General features: G+C 56.3%; 1 protein-coding gene across 2 annotated transcripts; it reads right to left on the bottom strand.

Annotated features, from left to right (window-relative positions):
- Positions 1-5821: 5821 nt before the first annotated feature.
- Positions 5822-9322, bottom strand: DAO (D-amino acid oxidase). 2 transcript variants are annotated; one of them, XM_085313492.1, is made up of 11 exons: positions 9149-9322; positions 8674-8881; positions 8428-8542; positions 8041-8117; positions 7879-7944; positions 7745-7799; positions 7475-7579; positions 7264-7346; positions 6866-6983; positions 6660-6758; positions 5822-6040 (listed from the first exon to the last, which is right to left on the bottom strand). In XM_085313492.1, the coding sequence occupies exons 2-11, from the start codon at positions 8865-8867 to the stop codon at positions 5909-5911; spliced, it is 1044 nt and encodes a 347-aa protein (XP_085169618.1). In that variant the 5' UTR covers positions 8868-8881; positions 9149-9322; the 3' UTR covers positions 5822-5908. The 2 variants fall into 2 exon arrangements, with proteins under 2 accessions (XP_085169618.1, XP_085169619.1); XM_085313493.1 differs by lacking the exons at positions 7264-7346; positions 7475-7579.
- Positions 9323-9961: the final 639 nt, after the last annotated feature.

The raw sequence follows: 9961 nt of genomic DNA, 5'->3' as shown, positions 1-9961 counted from the left end.
TCTAAACAGCTGCTTGTAGCRGTTTGGATGGAGCTGCTTTCAAGTGTCTCCCAACAGAAGCTGGTTCCTGACAGCTGAGCAGAACTTTTCAATAGCTGYAGATTGTACATCGACTGCAAAGTCAAGCTGGTAACATAGGAATGTAGCTGGGATCATGTCGTAAATGAGCAGAAATCCTGGGAAGAACCGTACCACAATCATCCTTAGATGAACAACTTCGCTCCTTCAGATCTTGCCCCTGGAGGTGATTTTGACGATCCTGCTCTTGCTGGAGAATGTAACAGAGTTCAGCTGAGGATAAGTACACTTCATATATGTGTGGACTTCTTGTTTGGCGGAAATCTGTCACTGTGCAGGGAGTCTGATTTCAGAGTTTGTGGACATGCAGGGAGGAAATGCCTAAGGAAACTGAGATGTTTCTCATCCACACATCTCAGGAATCCAGACTATGGAACACACAAACAGATATAAGTGAGATGGACTAAATGCTAAACACTAAGCTGTGGGAAGCAATACATTTTTAATAATACATGTGGTCAGTTGTCTCACATAAGTATAGGTAAGAGTGCAACAAATCTTGCACAGTAAAATACTTAAGGTATTCTGGGAACCAGGCCCCTTTTCTCTGGGGCCAGAGTAGGTCACTGAGTCCATGTTTGGGTGCAATATAAATGAACACAGTCGGGGTTCAGCTTTCACTTAGGAATTTGGAACACTGTAGTGCAGTATAATGCTCCAAGATGTGTTAGGCTGCTTATAGCACTGAAGGAAAGGTACAAGTGGTAATTCCTTAAAGAAACTGAGGAACCTCAGGCTATCAAAAAAGGCCAAAGAGATTGTTGACGTTGTGTGTGTAGGTATCTTCTGCGGAGAAAAGTTAAATTTTGACAAGGCACCAAAAYGTCTGTGTATTCTTCTGCCACTTTCTGATGGTAACTGTAAAGGAGGACTCTGGAAGCAGTTGATATGAGCAGGCAAATATTTAATTTTAACAATAATATGAAAATGTAATTCAGTTCATAGAGGTTCCACTTCAGGTGTGGCTGATGACATAGAAACGTGCTGTCTGTTCCTGTGGCTATCGCTTTGTGTTGATTTTGTTATCTATGTCTCTGCTCTGTTTATACTCTGTGTGCTGAATCTAAGGTCAAGTTCCAGTCAGTCCCCAATAAACAGACAGGACTGTCATGGAGCTGACAACCAGGGCAAATAATTCCCTTTCACCTCCTTCTATCAGGCTGCAGTTGGATAATTTTCCCAAATGTACTATGCAACTGGGGTGGCTCACTGCTGCCTCAGAGGAGGGGTACAATGACTTGTTCCCCTTAGCCCGTCCCTCCAATCTGCAAGAGACGGACAGCGCGCTTTTAGCGAAGAAGCACTCCCTGGGTGGGTGTAGATCAGATCTAGACCATACATGTAACCAGACAGCTAGAAAAGCCGCTCTGGCTTTTCATAGTATGGACTAGTAACCTTATAATGACAATTCTGGCTACCACATCCTCCCGCCTGCTGGTTACAGATACCCATGAGAAAAAGCCAATCCCTACCTGACTGGGGGCAYATCCTGGTGCTTATGTCTCTCTCTCTTGTCATGCATGCTTGCCTTTCGTTGTGCTTAAAGTTAGATGTACATGCCAAAACTGGGGGGCCTCTAGGAGAATTCATCTGGGTATAAGCCTGCGTTGCAGGAGAGAATAAATATAAAGTGCATGAAATCCATAAACTTTACAGCCTAGCTGCTAAGTTTGTCTATTACTGAGCACCTTCAGTTAAAATTCTACTTTTCCAGTGTTGGTGTGCACATACCACTTTCTGTTTTTAAGTCAGTATTCAACAGTTTTAAAGGACTGCATTGCAATGACCTTCAAAATGTGCATTCAGAGAGTTTTAGGTGAAGTATATATATTTAATAAATTTGCACATATGTATACTTCATATAAAATATTTTCCAGGTAAAGATATATATGTAATGCAAAACCTTTTCATCCTGTTGAGTAGTTCAGTTTCAACCTGTGACATTTACAGTATTAAAAAAATTGGAAGGCATTTTTGCCTTTCACTTTATATGAATTCTGCATTGAAAAATGTATATAATGTTATAAATGCCAAGCTCAGTCCTGCTGAGACAAGTTAGTATTGGGTTTTTGATTTAAAGACAGTGATGCCTAAAGCATGATCCAAAGCTCAGTGAAGTCTATGAGAGTCTTCCACTGACATTCACGRGCTTTGGATCGTCCGACTCAAGGAAGACAGGAAGGAGCCCTCGGCAGCTGATCCCACATCACTGAAATCAGTAGGAGCCTACTGGCCTGCTTAAGAAACAGAACTGAAATTCAGGTTTTGCAGGTCCTTAAATATTCTTAGTGAGGAAGGACGTTTTAGAATGTTCACTGAAAAACTGAAGAACATTTGGGTTGATACGCAATAGCCTATAAATAATCACAAGTCATATTTTGTTTATATGGCAACACCATTGATGTATATAATAAGCTTCCAAAGATTGTTTTACACACTGTCGAGTATTTTTCACTGATGAAGGAATTAATATAGCAGATTCATTAAAAACACTAAAGTGAGATAATTTTGAGTTAAAACTGAGAGCAAACAGAATTGTGTGATTCAGAGGTTTGTTAACTGTCCGATACATCAATGTGCAAAGCTGTTGTGGGAAAAGTGATTCTCCAAGTGTGCTTTAATGGAATGATTTCGTATTCCTAAATGCTTGCCGAAAGAACACTGAATGTTTTCTTGTGTTTGAATGTACAGTTTCTAAGCTGGATACATTTTAATGTTTAAAAACTTTGTGTATATCAAGCTTGTTGTAAGATACTCCTTTTGTTCTTATGTTACTGATGCAACATTGGATAGTTTAATTCCACACTAGATATTTTATGTTGAATAAATAAATAGTTTTTACAGTAAAAATGCTTTTGGCTATGCTATGAGACTTTTACAGAGGGTCAATAACTAACTTCACAGTGTTTGTCTTGATGTTCAGAGGTTGTAGCTRTATGCTGCTTTGTGGACTCAGCCGGATATGCGAGGGCTCAGCACTTTGCAGATCCGATTCATTCCCTTTATATGTTTCATGCATTTGGACGCAGAGAAGAATCACAGGATTCCTGTCCACATTAAATAACCTCAGAGATTATTATAGCTATTTTTTAAAAAAAGTATCTTAAGATCTTCAGTTGCTTTTTGCATTTCATTTAGTTTGGACAATAAAACAGTCACTTTTGCTTTTGGCTTACAGTGATTTTCTAGCAGTGCCTTTAATGCTGCAATATATGACTGTAGATCACAAAGGTGTTTGGGAGGAGGTGGTTTGGTCTGTGTCTGGAAGGGTTTGTGTCAGGGGAGCAGCGCTTAGGGAGCGTTTCCATTCTCAGGGCTTTCTCTGAACTTCTCGGCCTCTCCAGGCGTTTCTAAGGCTCATTCTGTTTTCTGGAATACCAGAGCTGCTGTTTGCTTACAGAGGATAACTTTACTGATACTTGATGTATTTCCAGCTTTGTTCTGTGTCACAGGCAATCGTTGTTGAGAACTGAGAGTTGCTAAAATGTGCTGATGCTGGCCGCTGGAGATGGGGCGTTCTGCTTGTCGGAAGAGTGTAGACCGCAGCTGTCCAGACTTCCCACTGATTCTCTCTTATCTTACGCTGGCCACAAAAGTGAATTTAAATCTCCACGACTCTTCTGTCCCACAGTGTCCCGTTTGTGGCTGCCAAYGGTATAAAATAACTTTCCTGTAACTCTAGGCTCAAAACACACTAAATGACAGTTGCAAACAGTTGCACTTGGGRCTGTGAGCTCTTAACAGGCCACAAGCAATTAGCGACAGCAGGCCRGCAACCACGTAATTTAACTCTGCGGCATTCCAGGCTCATCTCGCTACTCAGAAAATAAATGGCTGTTCTTCCTGCAGTACAAAATGTTTAGGAAGAAATGTGTAGACATAAACACTGGGAAGATACGGAGTGATGATCTACTGCAATGTTTCTGTTCAGTTAGCATTTGAGGCCCTACTCGTGCCATCATTAATAAGAGAAAGCGTCGTGCCTAGAAATATTTGAATATTGTGCACATATATATTACACTGTGGCCTTTAAGAAAGTAAGCAAAATTAGACTGCAAAGAAAGTTACACATCYAATCCTTTCTGCTTATGTTTTCTCAGAGGCTATGTAAGATCGACTTTGTCATCCTGGCCCATGCGGGGTGGCTGCTCCTCTAGGCTGTAAGAGCAGAGGGATCAGCTGTTTCTTGCAAGCAACGCAGTGATTTGTTACACCGCTGCTAATCCAGTGTAACTCCTCTGAAGTCAGCTAAGTGGTTTCAGATTTGCAGTAGCGCAAACGGAAGGAGAACGTGGTCCTTAATATCTCATACTTAGGATAAATGAACTTGAGTGGCTGCTATTGCACTAAGTGGCTTCTGCTGAGGTGGTATCACAGACCATTAGGTTTAACATCAATCAGTAATGAATTTTCTCCAGCTATTGTCTTTTTCCCGGCCTTTTGACTACGCCCCTTTGAACGTGGCTGCAATCTATCAGGTGAGCTGCCTGTTGGAGTGGGAGCCTCTTCTGAGAAGCAGACTGGGTGCGACAGGGCACCGATTTTCCTATGCGCATCTTTGGTTTTTGAGCCCACTGCAGAGCTGCGTCAGCTGCCAGCCGGCACYGGGCTCTCCAACGCGCGTACATGCTCCCGCGGCTCCGCGGGGGGAGGCTGCTCTGCCCGGCGCCGCGCAGGAGCTGGCAGCGTTTCCTCGCAGCGCTGCTCCGGTGGCGGCCCGGGCTGTGCGAAGCGGCGGTGCTCTGCAGGTGACTGATAGCCAGAAAGCATAAACTGCTACCGCGGCGAGTTTCACGCTTTCTGCGGGTGTTAGGAGCAGCCACGTTAGGCCAGAATCGCACCTGCTCTCGCTCGTGCCGTTGATAGCTCCRGCCTGGGTCCGTCCCTCCGGAGTGCCGAGCGCCCCGGGCACGACAGCGCCCGAGCAGAGCCTGGCAGCGCCGCAGGCGGCACAGCAGCGGCAACGCGGCGCCCAGGCCTTCGTGATTTTTGCCTMGACAAAAAGGAAGGGGGAAGGAGAGGGCCGCGTCCTGCCCCCCCTCCCCGGGGCTGCCTGCGCCCCCGGCGCAGCCCCGGCGGCTCCTCCTGCGCAGCTCGCGCTCCGGCCACCTCTGCGGGCAGGAGGAGGTGAGAAGCTGAAGGGCTGGTGGGAGTTTTCAAGACGAGAGCAGCTATTTTGCGTATGTTCTSCGCTATATATAGAATTTGGCAAACGCACGGGCCCAAACGTGCTCCGCTTGTTGCTGAAAGCATCGCCTGGGAAGCCCGTGCTAGCAGCGCCGCGGCCGCCTCGTGCCAGACGCTCTAAGCAGGTGCCGCAGCCCCGTGCTTCTGCCCGGCGCGAGCGCGAGAAAAGTCACCGTACCCGAAGCTTTTGGGGCTGTTCTGGCTCTCCTGGGAGCTTCAGAGCTTCGTCCTGCTAAGGAGCTTTCGCCTCCCGGGGGCAGCTTGCAAATCCCATTACGCGCAGGGTGGCCGAGCAGCCGGGGAGACCTCAGGTGGCACCGGCTCACTTTCAGATCCTGCCCCACGGCGCAGATGAACCGCAGGGCTGTCGAGATCCCAGCTGAACCCTGCCTGCCCTTTGCAGCCTGATCCCCGGGACACGAGTGCACTTTGCCACTGATAATTAGTCCATTTTTTAAAGCACCTCCTCTGAGCGAGCTGCGCAAGGCCGGGCTGCAGGAAACGCAGCCGCGCGGCAGCGGGCAGCGACAGAGCCGGCAGCTGTCCAAAAACGAGACGGGTCTGACCGGTGCGATTTATTTGTGCTTTCCTGCTGTGATTTCTAAGCTACTGCTGCTAAAATAACGCGGGGCGAGCGGGTAGCTCAGATGCGGGACCGCGGCGGACCGAGCTGCTGCTTCTCCTGCAGGATGGTGCCGAGGAGCCCGGCCGCGGCCATGGCGCAGCCCCAGTGGACGGTGATGCCGAAGCCGCCGTGGCCGTAGTTGTGTATCACCTGCGGGAGCGGAGGAGGGATCGGCACGGGGGGAGCGGCGCCGGGGCCCCGCGGGGCGGCCGGGGAAGAGCTCTGCTCGTGAAGGAGCAGCGCGAGCCGTGAATTARCGCACCCGCAGAGCCACGCTCTGGGCTTTGCCTAAACACACGGCTTCCTTTCTGAGACTCTAGCTAAAAATTGAATCCGTTTCCATTACATTTAATTACAAGCTGCAGCTGCTGTCCCCGCTGGAGCTGCCGGCTCTTCTTCAGAGCCTGCACGCGTGCAACCAGACCAAGGACTTCCCTCTGCAGGTCTGCTGGCGTTCGGACGAACGCGCTGGGGGTGACGTGGGCCCACGCACACGGCTCTGCCTTCCAGCCTCTGCCATCCTCACTCTGCTTTAGCTTAAAAGCTCCAACAGCAGCAGCGCGAGGCRATCCCCAGGGCCGCTGCCCGGGGAGGGGGGGGTTGCATGCAGCCGGGTGTCCGAGCTGGACGCGCAGCTGGACCCCTGCAGAGGCGGCTTGATTTGCCCGAGCGCCCGGCTGCGGGGAAGCTCGGGAAGACCCGGCGTGTGCTCTGAGAGCCCGGCGGCAGCGCCCGCCGGCGGCCCTTTCCCCCCGTTCGGCGCACGCACCTCCAGCGGCGCGTGCCCGTGGCCGAGGGCCTCCCTCTCCAGGCGGACGCGGGGCCGCAGGGGTCTCAGGCCGCTCCACTCCTGCACGATCGTGGCTTTCTGAAACCCAAAGCGCATCAGCACCCGCGCGGCACCGCTCCATGCCGTCRGCTGCCAACCCAGCGCGGGCAGCAAGGGCGCGGGGCGGGCGGCGCGCGGGGACCCACCCGGAGAGCAGGCAGCAGCCGGCAGCAGCTCTCCCAAATGGCTCTGCGGTCCCGGGCGCAGTTGCCCTCGTTCCAGTTGCCCGCCTGGTTCACGCCTCCCAGCACGGTCATGCGGCTCCTGCGCCCAGAGCACGGCCGCGGGGATGCGGGCGGCCGCGGGGATGCAGCGCCGAGCACCGTGCGCGCGCCCGGCGCCCGCTCCCTTGGCGCATCCGCCTCCTTTTGCAGCGAGGCGGGAGAAACCTCGGGCCGGGCGCAAACCCGGGCTGGGTTTAACACCTAAAACCGTCTTCTTCGAGGGCTGCTGCAGCCGGGGAGCCGCGTTTGGGGCCGAGCCCCCCCGGCGGGGACGTCGGCGCAGGCGGAGCGTGCCGCCGCCGGCGGGACCCGCCACCTACCCCGGGATGACGTAGGGCGAGTTGTAGATCCCCGACTCGGCGTCGTGGGTGATGACGAAGTGCTTCAGCCACGGGGCGCGGACCTGGGCGGACCTGCCCGCTGGGACTCGGGGCCGAGCCCCGAGGCGGCCCCGGCCCTCGGAGACTCTCTCTCCGCCGGGAGCGGGGCGAGGGGGAAAGGGGAGCGGCGCGAGCCTGGCGCCCGTCTCACCTTTACGAGCTGCCCGCGGCCGGGCTGCAGCGCCGGGTCGGGCTGCAGGCGCCCCGCGCGCACCCCGGTGCAGTTGATCACCGCGTCCGCGCCGCGGGCGAACACCTGCGGAGAGCGGGACGCGGAGCCGCCCGGAGCCGTGCCGCCCCTGCCCGCTCCCCGCGGCCCTGCCCGCTCCGCCGAGGGTTTGATCCCCTTTCCTCTTCGCAGGCTCAAAATCTGCTGCCCCCCCACCCCAGCTGCCACCACGCCGCCGCGCGCCCGGCTCACCTCCTGGAAAGAGTCGATCTTCTCGTGGAAAAACCTCACCCCTCTCTGCGTTAGCCTTGGAGGACAAGTCCGCGGTCAGGAGGCGGCGGCCCGCGGCCCCGCGGCGCCGAGCCGGGACGCCGGGACGCCCTCACCTCTCGGTGAGCCACGGCAAATAGCTCCTGCCCTCCAGCATCAGCGTCGTGTTGAACCAGCCGTAGCTGAAACCAAGCGCGGAGGGGGAAAAGCGCTCGGGCTCGGAGCGGCCGCCTCCCCCGCGGCCCCGCGCCGCCTCGGCCGCACGGGGCTGTGAGTACCTGTAGCCCGGGAAGAGTTCGAGCTCCCTCGGTGTCAAGTGCCTGAACCCCAGGACGATGTTTTTCCAAGACGGGTCCTGCGAAAGGGGAAAGAGCCCCGATCTCGCTCCCGGCATTTGCCGGCGGCAGCGAGCCCGCGCTGGCGGGAGCGCGAGGGGCGGACGGCTTCCCCCCCCCCGGGGAGGGCTCAGCCCTCCCCCCTTCTGCAAACATTTCATCGAGGAAACCGGAAAACACCGAGCCCCGGGCAAACCGCCCACCCGACGGGCTGCGGGAATTACTCGGAGGAGTTTCAAGCCTCGTTTCGCGCGGGCTGCGAGCGTGCCCGCCCCCGTGCCGGCCTCGCACCTGGAGCCCCCTCGCCCGCAGCAGCCGTTTGCTCCTTACCGGCACGGGGTGTTTGAACAGGTTGTAGCCAGAAATTAGGAAAAGCCCCATTTCCTCTGCCTGCGGCGAGCCGACGTGCCCGAGGAGGTAGTCGAAGGTCTCTTTGCTCCAGAGCCTAGAGCGGAAACGCGGCGGCTGCCGGCGCGGTGCCGCCCCGCTTGCCGCGGCGAAGCCCGGCGGGCAGCGGGGTTCAATCGCAGATTAGGGCCCCCCGCCCGCCGCCCCGGCGCCGGCCCCGGCGCTCACGTCTCCCGCGGGTCGCCGCTGTCGTGCACGTAGGGCTGCCAGAGCCCCGCGGCGCCGTCGCTGGTGGTGCGCGGCGTGCAGCGGTCCGCGTAGACGGCGAGCTCCAGCGACGGCACCAGCGAGCCGTACTGCTCGTGGACGCACAGGGCGGTGGAGAGCCCCATCACGCCGGCCCCGATGACGGCGACGCGCATGGCAGGACCCGCTCCTGCAAGACCCGAGGGGCTCTCGATGAGCTCCGGCCCACCGTCGGATTCGGATAAGGGGCGGCCCAGCGCCCCGCGCCGGACGGCGACCTGCTCGGGCTGCGGCTGAGCCGTCCGCGGCCGCAGGAGGCAGCCGGGCTGCTGCCCATCTGCTACGGCTTTACGGATAGCGGGAGCCGGGACGGGCACCAGGCTGGCCCCGCGGCGCGAGCCGGGGGCACACCGGCCTCCGCAGGTCTCCAGCCGGTCAGTAAATAACAAAAATGCACCTTCCCCACAACCTGCCTCCAGCCGACGCGGTTTTCCGGGCAGTTTCCGCAGTTTTCCACGACTTCTGCAGACGACCTTCTCGCTGCAGCTTGTTTACAGCCCCCGAAGTCCAAGGTTTAATTGCCACAGGCAGAGGGATCAGACCCGCCCCCGGCGCTGGGCAACGGCGTGGAAATCTTGCCGCGGAGGTRGAGCGCCCGGAAACCTGCCCGGAGCCGCCGCTCCGGCGGGCAGAGGGGRTCGCTGCGGCCGCGGCGGCCCTCGCTTCCGCGGGGACCTCGCTGCTGGGACGGAGCAGACGGGACGTGGCGAGGGGCCGCGCGGCCCGGGAAGGGGGCTCCTTCTGCCCGGGTCCGGGGAAGCCCCGCGATGCTTCGGGCTCGGTTTCTGTGCTGCGAGGGATGCGTTAACCCTCGCGTCCCCTCCGAAGGGCTGGAGGGCTTCGCTCCTCGTCTCCTCCCTTCCYGAACGCCGCTGTTCCGCATCCCGGGCCGCCGAGACGGGTTTCCCCGCCGGGCGGCAGCCCTGGAAGCGCAGGCGGCGCTTGGACGGAGTCGCTGCAATTAGGGACTTTGCTGAGGGTTGCAGGAACTGCCTGAAGCTTCTGTGCAAGGGGCAACGAGGGAAAAAGAGATGGGAACTGATCTGCACAGCTGAGTTTAACACACGTACCAGGAATCCCGGGCCTGGGACTTCCGTGCGGGTGGTTTTTTCTCAGCGCTGTCGGTGGTGTCGTCGGGAAGGAGCCCGCGCCGCCGGGGACGCGAGCCCAAACGCCGACGCGAGCCCAAGGCTCCCGCGCCCGGCGGGCT

This window comes from Rhea americana, unplaced genomic scaffold (assembly GCF_003343005.1).
Source record: "Rhea americana isolate MKP2758 unplaced genomic scaffold, rheAme1 scaffold_389, whole genome shotgun sequence".
NCBI lineage: Eukaryota > Metazoa > Chordata > Aves > Rheiformes > Rheidae > Rhea > Rhea americana.
Note: the sequence above shows the minus strand (reverse complement) of the source record. Positions and strands in the feature narration are given on the sequence as shown.

Excerpts from the sequence above, each read along its gene's own strand:
- DAO (XM_085313492.1), bottom strand. The coding sequence starts at position 8,867 with ATGCGCGTCGCCGTCATCGGGGCCGGCGTGATGGGGCTCTCCACCGCC. Across the intron at positions 6,984-7,263 it reads TCGCCCTACGTCATCCCGGG|GAGCCGCATGACCGTGCTGG; the intron begins GTAGGTGGCGGG and ends CTCTGGGCGCAG. Across the intron at positions 6,759-6,865 it reads GGCTGCTGCCTGCTCTCCGG|AAAGCCACGATCGTGCAGGA; the intron begins GTGGGTCCCCGC and ends TTTGGGTTTCAG.